Source organism: Schistocerca serialis, chromosome 12 (assembly GCF_023864345.2).
Source record: "Schistocerca serialis cubense isolate TAMUIC-IGC-003099 chromosome 12, iqSchSeri2.2, whole genome shotgun sequence".
Classification (NCBI taxonomy): Eukaryota; Metazoa; Arthropoda; class Insecta; order Orthoptera; family Acrididae; genus Schistocerca; species Schistocerca serialis.
In genome coordinates this window covers 21,221,722-21,238,346 of record NC_064649.1, presented here as the reverse complement: position 1 = coordinate 21,238,346, position 16,625 = coordinate 21,221,722, and the positions used below count along the sequence as shown (strand labels likewise).

At 45.0% G+C, this 16,625-nt stretch overlaps 1 protein-coding gene across 2 annotated transcripts in view; it reads right to left on the bottom strand.

The window, feature by feature from the left end:
* LOC126428298 (carbonic anhydrase 1-like) overlaps positions 1-16,625 on the bottom strand; it is a 217,305-nt gene that overhangs the window by 55,334 nt on the left and 145,346 nt on the right. For both annotated transcript variants that reach the window (XM_050090220.1, XM_050090221.1), the window contains exons 6-7: positions 12,020-12,187; positions 162-309 (exon numbers count right to left, since the gene is read on the bottom strand). In XM_050090220.1, the coding sequence (XP_049946177.1) occupies positions 162-309; positions 12,020-12,187 (316 nt within the window). The remainder of the gene's footprint in view (positions 1-161; positions 310-12,019; positions 12,188-16,625) is intronic.

The following is a 16,625-nucleotide window of genomic DNA, read 5'->3' as shown; positions in this document are numbered from 1 at the left end:
GCTAGGGTGATCCCCCATCTGTGTCTGCTCCGCTTACATACTCTTGTTACCGCGTCACGTGCCTGCAACGCCACCAGGAGGCATACAAAGTTGCTGTGGTCAGTGGTCTTATGTTTTGGCTCATCAGCATATGTGAAGGTTCTGTTAACGCTGCCACTTACTAGGAGCCATCAACAGCGTGCTCGCTGCCCATATCGTCGCTCTCACCCCAGTGGAAGTGCAACTGGAGAAACTGGTACTCGCCCGTCAGCGGACCGCCTCGTAGGACCGATTTCTCCACAGAGGCTGGATCCACTGGCTGCAGCTGCACTGTAAAGCAGAAGGCCACACACTCGTGACAGTATTCAGAGATCAGTTTCCTAAAGCAGTCTGACATATTGTTCAAAAGATCTCAGAAATATCACCTACAGAAATTAGGGTATGTTCCAGTGCTGCTGAACACAAAGCATTTGACATACATTATGAAATTGGTGGTATCTGACTCAGTAGCTTACTAGTTCAGTAAACACGAACATGATGGTTCGATTCTCGCTAGTAATACCTTCTTTTTATTTTTATTTAATTTTATTCATACTTTTTATCAAATGAAAATCTTAATTAACAAGAATTGTGTCAAAATTTTTCAATCAAAATAGCATCCTTTATTTTTAATTATGTTCTGCGTTCTATAATCACTAGGAAATAAATTTCAGTTTGATGCAGGCATATAATACCCCTCACTGTTAAGAAACAAACTGTATACATGCCCACCCAGTTAGCCGAGCGGTCTAACGTGTGGCTTTCCGGAGTGGGAAGGAGCGCCTGGTCCCCGGCACAAATCCGCCCGGCGAACTTGTGTCGAGGTCCGGTGAGCCGGCCAGTGTTTGGATGGTTTTAGGCAGTTTTTCATCTGCCTCGACGAATGCAGAGTGGTTCCCCTTTTCCGCCTCAGCTACACTATGTCGGCAATTGCTGCACAAACAAGATCTCCACGTACGCATACACCACCATTACTCTAGCATGTAAACATAGCGGTTACACTCGTTTGGTGTGAGACGATCCCTGGGGGGGGGGGGGGGGGGGGGGGGGGGGGTGTCCACTGGGGGATGAACCGCACAGTAACCCTGGATTCGGTCTGGGGCGGTAGACGGGTGTACGTGGACTACGGTAGTTGTCGTGGGGTTGTGGACCACTGCGGCTGCGGCGGGGACGGAGCCTCTCCGTCGTTTCTAGGTCCCTGGTTCACATACAACATGCATACAACAGCAATATACACCAATAATACTATGCAGTATACAGGGTGAAAAGTATTTAAACCAACAATCTCTGGGACGTTGTAGGGGACATCAAAACAAATATATTTTTCTAATGTCATTTTTTCCTATGAGGAGTATTTAAACCGGTAGAGGAAGATTTCTCTGGTGGCATATTAATTAAACTAACAAACACTTTTCCTTTTTTCTATGACCAAGAGACAACACATTAACACAACCCAATTTCAATTACAGTAGATTTTCAAAAATGCCACCATTGACACGTAAACAAAGGTTACACCGTAGGATCATGTTCTGCCTGACACGAGGAAAAACCCCAGGAGTATTCTGAATTGTTCCTGCTGCTCCGGGCAACCAGATCCTCTTCTGATGCAAGAGGAGTTGCGTAAACAAGGTTGCGCATCTCCCCACACACAAAAAAGTCCAGAGTGGACATATCTGGGGATCGAGGTACAGGACTGCCTCTGCCGATGCACATTTCTGGGAACCGTCGGTCCACGAATCGACGCACACCACGACTGAATTGTGCCGGCGCCCCGTCATGTTGTAACCACATGCGTTGTCTTGTAGGGAGTGGGACGTCTTCCAGCAATTCTGGCGATGCTCTGGCGAGAAAATTGTAATACTCCCTGCCATGTAATGGCCTAGGTAGCAGATACGGCCCAATTAAACAGTCCCCAACAACACCGACCCATGTATTATCGAAGAACCGCACTTGATGCGGGCTAGTAACTGTGGCACGTGGGTTGTCCTCACTCCAAACATGCGAATTGTGCGTGTTAAAAGACTTCATCACGCCCGAACGTTGCTTCATCGGTAAACAACACAGAGGATGGAAATGTAGGATGCTTTCACACTGTTCCAGGTACCACTGCGAAAACTGTGCTCTGGGTGTATAATCAACTGGTTCCTGGTTGTGGACACGCTGTATGTGAAATGGACGTAACAATTGCTCTCGAAGGACTGTTCTTACATTCGTCTGATTCGCCCCCATGTTACGTTTAATTGCACGAGTGCTGATTGAAGGATCCCACTCTACATGCTGCAAGACAGCTTCCTCAAATTGCAACGTTCTTACCATGCGACGGCGTCCCTGTCCAGGTAATCTGCTAAATGACCCGGTCTCACGCAGATGTTGGTACGCAGCAGCAAAGGTCGTATGATGCGGGATACGGCGATTAGGATATTGCTGTTGATAAACCCGCTGTGCAGCTCGCCCGTTGTGGTGCGCTACGTAGTAAGCACCAACCGTATCAGTGTACTCACTCCAGGTGTATCGGTCCATTAGTAAACAGAGACAATGCACTACTACACTGGTGGACAGCAGTTGCCTACAACTGAAGAGCGTAATACGCCCTCTAACAACTACAGATCGTAATACTAGCTCTACCAACTGAAGAGCGTAATACAGCCTCCACCGGATTAAATAATCCTCATGGGAAAAAATGGCATTAGGGAAAAATATTCGTTTTGATGTCCCCTATAACCTCCCAGAGTTTGTCGGTTTAAATGCTTTTCACCCTGTAGAGGGCATCCCAGAAATGTTGCGACGAACTTCCAGAGGCTGTAGAGGATGTCGTCAGGGACAAGTAGACAACAGCAAACCTAACCTGTAAACGACGTACTATGACGTTTTGGAGCGTCGAAGTTATACACGTCGGCCCGTGCCGCTAGGCCATCCCTTTGGCAGCAAACGTGACTTTATACGCTGACAGACCATAGGTGGAATGTCTTGCAATGTTGTTTGTTACTCAGTGATTGTAGTTGATCGCCACGATGCAAGTGGAGAACATGGCAATAGTTGCTGCGCAGACAGATCTTGTCTCATATGGATGCGATGGTGGATGACAGTTTCAGACACAAGTTTCCATTTGCAGTTTTCTTCTCCTCTGCACCGAAAAATACTGGAGATTTAAGAGGGTTCCAGGAGAAAAACTGATTGTAGATTGAAACCTATATCTGAAACTGTGATCCACCAAGGCAACAGTGCATCATATTCGTAGGAGACAAGGCATGTCTATGCAGTAGCTATCTCCATTTCTTCACTTGTGATTGTAGCAACCAGTGGTGGTCACTCAACAACAAACAACATTGCGAGACTTTCTGCCTATGGTCTGTCCGCAAACAAAGACACATTTGGTGTTGACGGGGTAGCCTAGTAGCTGGCGCCAGCGCTTATACCTTTGACAATCTATAGCGCCGTTGGATGATGTTTCCAGACACGGGTTCCTGTCCTCGATTTGTTGCTCAAGATAACCTCTACAACCTCTCGAAGTTTGTCACAACATTTCTGGAACACCGTCTGTAGAAATAAAAACAATACTTTATTTACTCTTTTATGTTTCACGTTTTTGCACCAAATTGCAACTGATAGTGTATCCACATATTTCCATAACATTAGTAATTAAAAAATAAAAATATTTTACCTTTATTTAAAAAAATTACACCGTATTTGTTTGTAACACACTGATTTGATAATATGAGTACACACAAAATTTAAATTAGAGGAAAAAAATTCTGTTTGTGAGAACAAAACCATAGACTTGTAAATTAACACGGTACCAACTCGACTACAAGCGATTTCCATGAAAATCATCTAATGCTTCATATGAGGGCATTCATAAATGCATCCTGAGTTTCTGAAGACGATTGCACAGAAACTATGAGACATGCAGAAAGCAGACACATCTCAGTGGAAAGAGCACATCCTGAAGTTTTTGACTCACTCTATGGGTCCTGAGTATGGACGCAGTTTGTGATGCGGCAAACGTCGTTATGTGTGGAGAACCTAGGAAGATGCGACAACAACCCACTTTGGAAATCTCTGAGCAGAGTTGTCTGTCTGCAGGTAAATACTTCGAGCGACAGTACAGAGTGGACGGTTTCTCTAAACGTTATGAAACGCCTGTCTTCTAGACGTGGGATCTCCAACTACGTCACTACGAGTATTACAATTTGAAACTTGGAAAAATGCTCTTACCAGTGACATGTGTCAAGTTTCTTGTATGCCTTGAAGATTTCGCGCAGCCATCCTCTGAAATTTAAAATGAAGAACACACAGGGCCCTTTTTTGGCAAATAAATATTTTTATTCCTATTCCCTGTAGTATCCAGTTACATTCCAAAGTCCACGATTGTCTATGCAGTAGCTATCTCCATTTCTTCACTTGTGATTGTGGCAACCGTTCCTGATCACTCAACAGCAAACAACATTGTGAGACTTTCAGCCTATGGTCCGTCCGCACACAAAGACACATTTGCTGTCGACAGGGTAGCCTAGTAGCAGGCGCCAGCGCCTATAATTTTGACACTCTGTAGCTCCATTGGATGATGTTTCCAGACACGGGTTCCTATGCTCGATTTGTTACTCAAGACAACCTCTACAACCTCTCGAAGCTAAGCACCAAGTGAGTTGGCGCAGTGGTTAGCACACTGGACTCACATTCAGGAGGACGATAGTCCAAATATGGGTCTGGCCATCCTGATTTAGGTTTTCCTTGATATCCTTAAATCGCTTCAGGCACATGCCAGGATGGTTCCCTTGAAAGGGCACGGCCTACTTCCTTCGCCATCCTACCCTTATCCAATGGGGCAATGACCAAGCTGTTCGATCCTCTCCCCAAAAATCAACCAACCAACCACTAATCAACCCTTTCGCCTTGTGAATATCAAATTTGCTACTTGCACAGTTAATATCCTGTTGTATTCTCTGGGCAGCTTCTGCAAAGGAAGATGCGGAAAGATAACTACAGTGTCACGTCACTTCGATATCGAGGTGTCTGAGCACAAGCTCAGATTACAAAAGGGTGGGGAAGGAAGTCGGCTGTGCTCTCTCGAAGGAACCACGCTGACATGTGCCTGGAGCGATTTAGGAGAACTACAGAAAACCTCAATCAAGATTGCTGGAAGCGAATTTGATCCCCATCTCACAACCCCAATCCCCTCCGGCAATACGAGTCCAGTGTACTGACCACTGTACCACCTCACTTCCTGCAGCTTCTGCATTTGGACAGCACACTGAAGTCCGTCTTCAGTACGGATTCACATTGACTTAAGAAAATCTGCAAAAGTCTCTACATCTACATATATACTCCGCTAGCCACCAAGTGGTGTGTGGCGGAGGGCCGAATTCGCGCCAAAGTCATATTTGCCCGCCTGTGTTCCACTCGCAGATCGCGCGAGGGATAAACGACTGTCTGAACGCCTCAGTACGAGCTCTAATTTCCCTTATCTTTGAATGTTGACCATTGCGCGATTTGAAAGTTGATGGTAATAATATATACTCTACATCCTCGGTGAAGATCGGATTTCAGAATTTAGTGACCAGCCCCTTCTGTTTAGCGCGCCATCTATCTGAAAGTGTGTCCCACTTCAAACTTTCTATGAGATTTGTAACGCTCTCGCGATGGCTAAATGTACCAGTCACGAATCTTGCCGCTCTTCTTTGGACCTTTTCAATCTTCTGAATCAGACCAACTGGTAAGGGTCCCATACAGATGAACAATACTCCAAGAGTGGACGAACTAACGTATTGTAAGCAATTTCCTTCGTTGAAGGACTGCATCGCTTCACGATTCTACCAATAAACCGCAATCTAGAGTTCGCCTTGCCCGTTACTTGTGTAATCTGATCATTCCATTTGATATCATTTCGAATAGTCACGCCCAGATACTTGACGAATGTTACCGCTTCCAAACAATGGGCATTTATTTTGTTCTCGTACATCACTGGGGATTTTCACCTTGTTATATGCAGTAGGTTACACTCTCTAATATTGAGAGATGACTGCCAGTCTTTACACCACGCATTTATTTTCTGTAAATCCTAAGTGATTTGTTCAGAACTTTCGTGTGATACTACTTTTCTGTAGACTACAGCATCATCGGCAAACAGTCTAATGCCGCTGTCAATACCATCAACCAGATCGTTTATGTAAATCGTAAAAAGCTGCGGACCTAATACGCTGCCCTGGGGCACACCTGATGGTACGCTTGTTTCTGTTGAAGTCGACATACTGCTCTCTGTCTGTTAGAAAACTTGCTATCCAACAGCATATGTCATCGGATAGACAGTAAGCGCGCACTTTTTGGAGCAAGCAACAGTGCGGAACTGAGTCGAACGCCTTTCGAAAGTCGAGAAATATGGCATCAACCTGGGAGCCGGTATCTAGAGCCTGTTGTATATCATGCACAAAGAGGACCAGCTGTGTCTCGCATGACCGCTGTTTCCTCAAACCGTGCTGGCTTATGCAGATGAGCTTCTCAGCTGCTGTAAAGAATCTTCATTAAACTTGTAAGTTTTATTATTTCTTACAGATTCTACAACACTGCGTAAACGTTTCCGGACACCCCTGTGGAAGGCAGAACTGCTTCAAGTTGGGATGAGAGGCGGACTCGCCAGTACAGAAGGTGGCGGGGAGTGTCGTATTGTCATCAGAGGAGCCAAGATAGCAGAATGGGTCGATCAGCAGTGCTCAGTGTCTCGGAACATGGTCTGGTCATTGGATGTCATCTGAGTAACAAATCTGTCTGGAACATCTCAACCCTTCTAAAGCTGCCAAAGTCTTCTGCTGCTGGTGATGTGAGCGAGAAGTGGAAACGGGAAGGAACGATCACAGTTGAGCCGACACCGGGCACACACTGACGGACCGTGAGCGTTGAGCATTCCGGAGGGTAATTGTAAAAAATAGCACTAAATCAGCGCGAGGAACCACTCCTGAGTTTCAAAGTGCCGCCAGCAGTCCAGCTAACACAATGAGTGAGCGCAGGGAGTTGAAAAGAATGTGGCACAGTGTCGAGGAGCTCCTAATGACACGTACGTTTCTGCAGTCAGCGTCAAGTGGTGTTTGAGGTGGTGCAAAGGGCGACGCCAGCGGTCAGTGAATGACAGGAAACGAATATTTCCAGTGGTGAATCACGCTATATCCTGTGGCACTGTGACTGAAGTGCTTTGGTTCGACCAGACCCTCGAGAATGTTACATGCTGTCACATGCAATGACAACAGCGGAATAAAGAGGAGATGATGTTACAGTATGGGGGCGTTTTTCATGGTTAAGGATTGGTCTTTTTGTTGTGCTTAAGGAAAGGCAGAGTGAAGAAGAATATGAACATGTTTTCAAATGGTTCAAATGGCTCTGAGCACTATGGGACTTAACTTCTCAGGTCATCAGTCCCCTAGAACTTCGAACTACTTAAACCTAACTAACCTAAGGACAACACACACATCCATGCCCGAGGCAGGATTCGAACCTGCGACCGTAGCGGTCGCTCGGCTCCAGACTGCATTGCCTAGAACCGTTCGGTCACAGCGGCTGGCGAACATGTGTCATAGCATTCTGTACAGCATTTACGAGGGCAGTTCAATAAGTAATGCAACACATTTTTTTCTGAAACAGGGGTTGTTTTATTCAGCATTGAAATACACCAGGTTATTCCCCAATCTTTTAGCTGCACAACACTATTTTTCAACGTAATCTCCATTCAATGCTACGGCCTTACGCCACTTTGAAATGAGGGCCTGTATGTCTGCACGGTACCATTCCACTGGTCGATGTCGGAGCCAACGTCGTACTGCATCAATAACTTCTTCATCATCCGCGTAGTGCCTCCCACGGATTGCGTCCTTCATTGGGCCAAACATATGGAAATACGACGGTGCGAGATCGGGGCTGTAGGGTGCATGAGGAAGAACAGTCCACTGAAGTTTTGTGAGCTCCTCTCGGGTGCGAAGACTTGTGTGAGGTCTTGCGTTGTCATGAAGAAGGAGAAGTTCGTTCAGATTTTTGTGCCTACGAACACGCTGAAGTCGTTTCTTCAAATTCTGAAGAGTAGCACAATACACTTCAGAGTTGATCGTTTTACCATGGGGAAGGACATCGAACAGAATAACCCCTTCAGCGTCCCAGAAGACTGTAACCATGACTTTACCGGCTGAGGGTATGGCTTTAAACTTTTTCTTGGTAGGGGAGTGGGTGTGGCGCCACTCCATTGATTGCCGTTTTGTTTCAGGTTCGAAGTGATGAACCCATGTTTCATCGCCTGTAACAATCTTCGACAAGAAATTGTCACCCTCAGCCACATGACGAGCAAGCAATTCCGCACAGATGGTTCTCCTTTGCTCTTTATGGTGTTCGGTTATACAACGAGGGACCCAGCGGGAACAAACCTTTGAATATCCCAACTGGTGAACAATTGTGACAGCACTACCAACAGAAATGTCAAGTTGAGCACTGAGTTGTTTGATGGTGATCCGTCGATCATCTCGAACGAGTGTGTTCGCACGCTCCGCCATTGCAGGAGTCACAGCTGTGCACGGCCGGTCCGCACGCGGGAGATCAGACAGTCTTGCTTGACCTTGCGGCGATGATGACACGCGCTTTGCCCAACGACTCACCGTGCTTTTGTCCACTGCCAGATCACCGTAGACATTCTGCAAGCGCCTATGAATATTTGAGATGCCCTGGTTTTCCGCCAAAAGAAACTCGATCACTGCCCGTTGCTTGCAACGCACATCCGTTACAGACGCCATTTTAACAGCTCCGTACAGCGCTGCCACCTGTCGGAAGTCAATGAAACTATACGAGACGAAGCAGGAATGTTTGAAAATATTCCACAAGAAATTTCCGGTTTTTTCAACCAAAATTGGCCGAGAAAAAAAATGTGTTGCATTACTTATTGAACTGCCCTCGTAGTAGAGGAACGGTGCGGATATGATGTTTGCTTCTTTCAGCATGACAATGCGCCTGTCATGCAGCAGCATCCATGAGCCAATGATCTGTAGGCAGTAACATTCCTGAAATGGCATGGCCTGCCCAGAGCCCAGTCTGAACACAATGCAACACCTCTTGGGTGAGTTACAACGTCTACTTCGCTCCGACGCTAGCGTCCAACACCGTCTCCAGTTTTGGCCCCTGATGAAGAATGGGCTGCCATTCCTCCGTAGACATTCAGACACCTCACTGAAGAGTCCTCAGCAGAGTTCAAGTTGTCCTAAAGGCGAAGGGTGGCCGCACGCCCCACATCAATATTCACTAATAGTTGTCCAGAGCCTTCTGATCAGAGAGTGTATTTTGGTCAGCAACGCTGACGTCGTCAATCGTTCAGTGCTCATACCAAGAAGAATTGTCTCAGGTACAGCACTGCGCCAGACTTTCTTCTTGTAATGATTACCGTTAACGTCCTACACAAAATGTTTCGTGGTGTAACCCATTAACATACATCATATGATCAAAAGTACCTGCACATCCCAAAAAACATACGTTTTTCATATTAGCAGTATTGTGCTGCCACCTACTGCCAGGTACTCCATATCAGCGACCTCAGTAGTCATTAGACATCGTCAGAGAGCAGAATGGGGCGCTCCACGGAACTCACAGACTTCGGCCGTGGTCAGGTGATTGGGTGTCACTTGTGTCATACGTCTGCACTCGAGATCTCCACACTCCTAAACATCCCTATGCCCACTGTTTCCGACGTGATAGTGAAGTAGAAACGTGAAGTGACACGTACAGCGCAAAAGCATTCAGGCCGAACTAGTCTGTTGACTGACAGAGACCGCCGACAGCTGAAGAGGGACGTAATGTGTAATAGGCAGACATCTGCCCAGACCGACACACAGGAATTCCAAACTGCATCAGGATCCACTGAAGTACTATGACAGTTAGGCGGGAGGTGAGAAAACTTGGACCGCTACGGTCGCAGGTTCGAATCCTGCCTCGGGCATGGATGTTTGCGATGTCCTTAGGTTAGTTAGGTTTAACTAGTTCTAAGTTCTAGGGGACTAATGACCTCAGCAGTTGAGTCCCATAGTGCCCAGAGCCATTTGAACCTTTTTTTTTTTTTTTTTTTTTTTTTTGAGAAAACTTGGATTTCATGGTCGAGAGGCTGCTCATAAGCCACACAACACGTCGGTAAATGCCAAACACCGCCTCGCTTGGTGTAAGGAGCGTAACCATTGGACGACTCAACAGTGGGAAACGTTGTGCGGAGTGACGAACCACGGTACACAATGTGGCGACCCGATGGCAGGGTGTGGGTTGGTGAATGCGCGGTGAACATCATCTCCCAGCGTGTGTAATGCCAACAGTAAAATTCGGAGGCAGTTGTGTTATGGTGTGGTCGTGTTTTTCATGGAGGGAGCTTCCATCCCTTGTTGTTTTGCATCGCACTTTCACAGCACAGGCCTACATTGATGTTTTAAGCACCTTCTTGCTTCCCACTGTTGAAGAGCAATTCGGGGATGGCGATTGCATCTTTTAACACGATCAAGCACCTGTTCATAATGCACATCCTGTGGCGGGGTGGTTACACGACAATAAAATCCCTTTAATATACTGGCCTGCACAGAGTCCTGACCTGAATCCTATAGAACACGTCTGGATGTTTTGGAACGCCGACTTTGTGTCAGGCCTCACTGACCGACAGCGATGCCTGTCCTCAGTGCAGCACTCCGTGAAGAATGGGCTGCCATTCACCAAGAAACCTTCCAGCTCCTGATTGAACGTATGCCCGTGAGAGTGGAAACTGTCATCAAGGCTAAGGGAGGGCCAACACCATATTGAATTCCAGCATTACCGATGGAGGCCGCCACGAACTTGTAAGTCATTTTCAGTCAGGTGTCCGGATACTTTTGCTCATGTAGTGTACGCAACTGATACGTTCTGTGTCGTGAAAGATGGAAAGTTGTGGAACTAAGCAGTTTTGGCAATTACATCCGCCACTGCAGGCCGTGCAGGTGTACATCTGCATCAACACCTACGTTCATATTCCGCAAGCCACCGTATGGTGCTTGGCGGAGAGTACCCTGTACCACAGGTAGTCGTTTCCTTTCCTGTTCCACTCGCAAATAGAACTAGGGAAAAACGACTGCCCTTATGCCTCTGTACAAGCCCTGATTTCTGGTATCTTCGCTGTCCTTACCCAAAATGTATGTTGATGGCAGTGGAATCGTTCTGCAGTCAGCTTCAAATGCTGGTTCTCTAAATTTTTCTCAACAGCGTTCTTCGAAAAGAATGTCGTCTTTCCTCCAGGGGTTCCAATTTGAGTTACCAAAGTATCCCCTCAATACTTGCGTGTTGTTTGAATCTAGGAGCCCGCCTCTGAATTGCTTCGATGTCTTCCCCTGATTCCAACCTGGTGCTAATCCCAAACGCTCGAGCATTACTCAAGAACAGGTCCCACTAGCGTCCTATGTGTGGTGTCGTTTAGAGATGAACCACTCTTTCCCAAAATTCTCTAAATATACTGAAGTCAATCATTAGCCTTCCCTACCACAATTGTCAAAAAATGTTCAAATGTCTGTGAAATCTTATGGGACTTAACTGTTAAGGTCATCAGTACCTAAACTTACACACTACTTAACCTAAATTATCCTACGGACAAACACACACCCATGCCCGAGGGAGGACTCGAACCTCCGCCAGGACCAGCCTCACAATTCTCACATGCTCATTTCGCTGCATAACGCTTTGTAGTGTTACATTGAGATATTTAAACGGTGTGACTGTGGTGAAGCGGTACACTACTAGTGCCGTATTCAAACGTTATAGGTTTGTTTTTGTTACTCATCCACATTTACTTAAATTATTATTATTTTTTTTTTGTAGCTAGTTGTAGAAATACAGACGCAATTTTTTTTTTTTTTTTTTTTTTTTTTTGTAGCTAGTTGTAGAAATGCAGATGCAATGGCTAACAGCACGGCTTTTGAACTCAGTTTCACACAGCAGCGTCTCTGTGTCAACAAGGCTTTAGGAAGAAGAGGTTGCTTACCTGTGTGGCCATTATTCAATATCTTAAATTGATATGAAGACCACATCAAATCTGGGACCTCCAGGGGTGTCTGGATATCGAGGGACTCGGTTTGACTTATGTCGATGTCCAAAGGGCTCTGCGCTCTGCCACCGCATTCAGGGAACGTACTCGGCCAGTGGACAGGACCTGCCAAATGGAGGGCACAACTCAGGCATCACGATGAGTCAATAGCAGAGTCAGTGAAAGAAGATACCTGACAGCTACCGTGGACATGGCGCAGTCACTTCGCACATTTACATCAACCAACCACGTAAAGCGATTCTGTACACATCTCTAATGTAATGCCTCAGTGTTGCCGCAGCTCTGTAGATGACTGTTGTTTCTACATTCTGCTGCTGCCAGTTGTCAGGAATCTTCTTACACCGATTCTACCACAACTGTCACAACTCAGAAATAGGTTCATCAGTAACAATACTCTGTATACACTACACTGTCACGTTATTATGAACTCCCCCTTGTGTTCAACCACTGACAACAGTTTTCTTGTTAAGGGGAGCTTGCAGGTCCAATGCAGTCAAGTTCAAATAAGAAAAATTGATGTATCTTAACCTCCAGTGAAAAGAACAATTTAAAACTATATATACCGGGTGATCAAAAAGTCAGTACAAATTTGATAACTTAATAAACCATGGAATAATGTAGATAGATAGGTAAAAATCGACACACATGCTTGGAATAACATGGGGTTTTATTACAACAAAAAAACACCCCATATTGCTAGACGCGTGAAAGATCTCTTGCGCGCGTCGTTTGGTGATGATCGTGTGCTCAGCCGCGACTTTCGTCATGCTTGGCCTCCCAGGTCCCCAGACCTCAGTCCGTGCGATTATTGGTTTTGGGGTTACCTGAAGTCGCAAGTGTATCGTGATCGACCGACATCTTTAGGGATGCTGAAAGACAACATCCGACGCCAATGCCTCACCATAACTCTGGATATGCTTTACAGTGCTGTTCACAACATTATTCCTCGACTACAGCTATTGTTGACGAATGATGATGGACATTTTGAGCATTTCCTGTATAGAACATCATCTTTGCTTTGTCTTACTTTTTGTTATGCTAATTATTGCTGTTCTGATCAGATCAAGCGCCATCTGTCGGACATTTTTTGAACGTTTGTATTTTTTTGGTTCTAATAAAACCCTATGTCATTCCAAGCATGTGTGTCAATTTGTACCTCTCTATCTACATTATTCCGTGATTTATTCAATTTTCAAATTTATACTGACTTTTTGATCACCCAGTATATATATATATATATATATATATATATATATATATATATATATATATATATATATATATATATATGGGTTGAAAAGTAATATGAATCCCTGTACTTACTTGAGAGTGGTTTATTAATAAAGTTCTGGACCCCCATTTGCCCATAATACAGCTGTGAGTCTTCTTGGAATAATGGCGTATAATGTTTGCATACTCTGCAGTGGAATGTTATGCCACTCTTTGGTCACAACCTCTTCTAACTCCTGTAGTGACAAGGGAGACAAAGATCTGCCCCGGAGTCTGTGCTCCAATACCGCCCACAAGGGTTCGATAATGTCCAAGTCCTGGGACTGTGCTGACCAGGGAAGACGCTGCAGTTCAGCTGCATCCTCCTCATACCATGACTGTACTGCCCTGGCTGAGTGAATCGGTGCGTTATCGTCCTGAAATATGGCATCATTGTTGGGGACCAACATTTGAATCATGGGGTGCACCGGATCACCAAAAATGTTGGTTGTAACACGGCCTTTGAGAGTAATGATGGGACCAGCAGAACACCCACACCACCACACTTCCACCTCCATGCTTAACCATTGGAATCAGGCAATCAGGATTGTAGGCTTCTTTTGACATTCTCCAGAAGTAAACCCGGCCCTATGTTGAAAATAACGGAAACGTTGACTCGTCGGATCGTACGTTGTTTTTCAGCTGATCAGCCATCCAGGATTTATGCTCCTGGCATCATGTTATGCGGTTCTTTTCGTTGGTGTTCGTCACTAAAGGTTTCGGTATAGCAGCTCGTCCATGAATATTCGCTTTATGGAGTTCTCGGCGGACAGTGTCGATAGAAACAGGGTCTTGAAGATGGCCATTGAGCTCTGCAGTCACTTTAGCCGCCGTAGTTTTGCGTTGTTTTGACACAATTCGTGTTAGCGTACGACGATCTCTGTCACTTGATTTTGATTTGCGCGCACTATTACGTTTACATGACGATGTCTTTTCATGTTTTGTGTAGACTGTCATGACTGTTGAAGCAGTTGCTCTTAAAACATTCAATAATTTGGTTGTCTTGGTTACTGACACACACACACACACACACACACACACACTCAGAGAGAGAGAGAGAGAGAGAGAGAGAGAGAGCCTGAACTGTTGCCTCTTGAGTCACAGACCAATATAATAGCATCAAGAGGAGAAAACACACATTAAGGGATTACCAATACTTGTTTATCACATGGTGAGGGCAATAAGCTCAAGGAAAAATTCACCATAGCCACTGATTTTGTCCTAAAAGTTATCATTCATTCTCAGTCTGTTGATTTCTTACTGACTTATTTGAGGTAGCCAATGTTGCGATAAAAATAAATAAATTAAGCGTTCTTTACCAGACTTCTGCCGAAAATGAAATCTAAGGTAAATGCTAAAATTTCGGCCAATAGAGTTTTTAATATTTACAAGGTTTCATTTACCAGTAGTTAGCAAATTTTTATTTCACATTGCTCTTAGTACAAGTGTAATTTTTTATTTATTTTCAGTTTTCTGCACTTTAAAGAGTTGTTATTAAACACACACACACACCATTTTTCTTCTCTAGTGTGCAAAATCCCATTTTGCACATATAATAACAGACTGAAAACATTTATTCCAACCAGCAGAATACATCTAAGTAGTTATATAACACAAACATAATGTGTGTGATACTTCAAAATAAATTATGTTCAGCCTATACGTTCAAATATCCGTAATTCGCCATTGCTGTTACCAATAAACTCATGGTAAAACTGCAGCAAACACGCGTAATATTAAAGTTTCGATGTCTGCAGAAAGCGTAAACAAACAGCGTTATCCCAAAGTCATGAGACAGTTCCAGTTTAATGATGGCGACACTCACAGATTACGGCACTCCAGTGATATTTCTCCTGCACACTAGACATCGTTGTCAGATAATTAGTTCACAAAAATCAGTCCAAATACTTTCGTTTCCATAAAATTTCTAAATGTCGTCATGCATTTCCGATCGAGGTACTTGAAGATGAGCTGCTCTTTGGCGAATGGATTTCATTAGAGATTGCCAATTAGTCGAGCTACTGCTGCAAACGTTCTCTTACGCTCTCTATGCTGTCTGCTTTCAACACTGGCTCAAACAAAAGCACGTTTGTCCAAGTCGAACAGGGTTTCTTTGTAAGTTGGGACCTCGCCAAAGCGACCTTCAGACACACCCCATCACTGTCACTTGTCACCCTATCTGTGGCGTCGTTGCATCGACACACATGCTCAAAAGTGTGCCAATGCAAGCTCACATCAGCCATGGCTTCACAACTGAAACAGTTCTATACTGAAACAAAGTAATAAAACATGGACTACAATGCTTTTCGTCAGCTTCAAAGCAGGCATACCAGTAAAAAAAAAAAAAAACATACACACACACACAAACACACACACAGACTTCTCAGACATGGCTGGAACAGCAAAGGAAGTGTTTCATGTACTTTAACATGCATATATTTAAATTTGTGTGATGGCTATCCTACCAACTTGTAAATGAAAATGAATATCGTTTTCCTCTTTCTTCGTGGGAAACACTTCACTAATGTTAAGAACGCTTATGCTCGACGGCAACGTAAATAAACAATCACATACTGCAGCTGGCAGCACTAGCAGTGGAGGATATATAAAGTAGATGGTTACTGCACCCATGTCGTCTGCTGTTCGCCGGCGACAAAGGCCGGAATTTGCACACCAATATCACAACTTGACCTCCACCGAGTGGTGACAGGTGGCCTTTTCAGATGAATCACGTTTTGTGCTCCATCGGACAGATGGCTGTTGGCGTGTACAGCGTCAAAGTCTGCAACAGTTATTGCCTGGGGGATGTCTTCGTGGCATTCCCGGGTGATCTCGTCATTCTCAAGGGCACAGTGGATCAACACAAGTATACATCTATCGTTTGGGACCATTTCCACCCGTACATGCAGTTTGTGTTTCTTCGGCACGATGGCATCTACCAGCAGGACAACGCGACGTGTCGCACAGCTCGCGGTATATGTGCGTGGTTCTAACAGCACCTCGATGACTTTACTGTACTCTCCTGGCCACCAAACGCCTCTGGATTTCAACCTCCTCGACTGAGAAACCTATCGCAGCTGGCAACTGAACTGGAGTTGGCTTGGCTCCAGATCCCTGTCAGTACCTCTCAGAACCTTTGACACCTTTCATGCACGCCTCACAAAGGTCCACGCAGCAAAATATGGTTATTTGCGCTTTTTACAGGTGGTCACATTAATATACGAGGGTCACTCCAAAAGAAATGCACACTGTTATTGTAAAAATACAGTTTTCA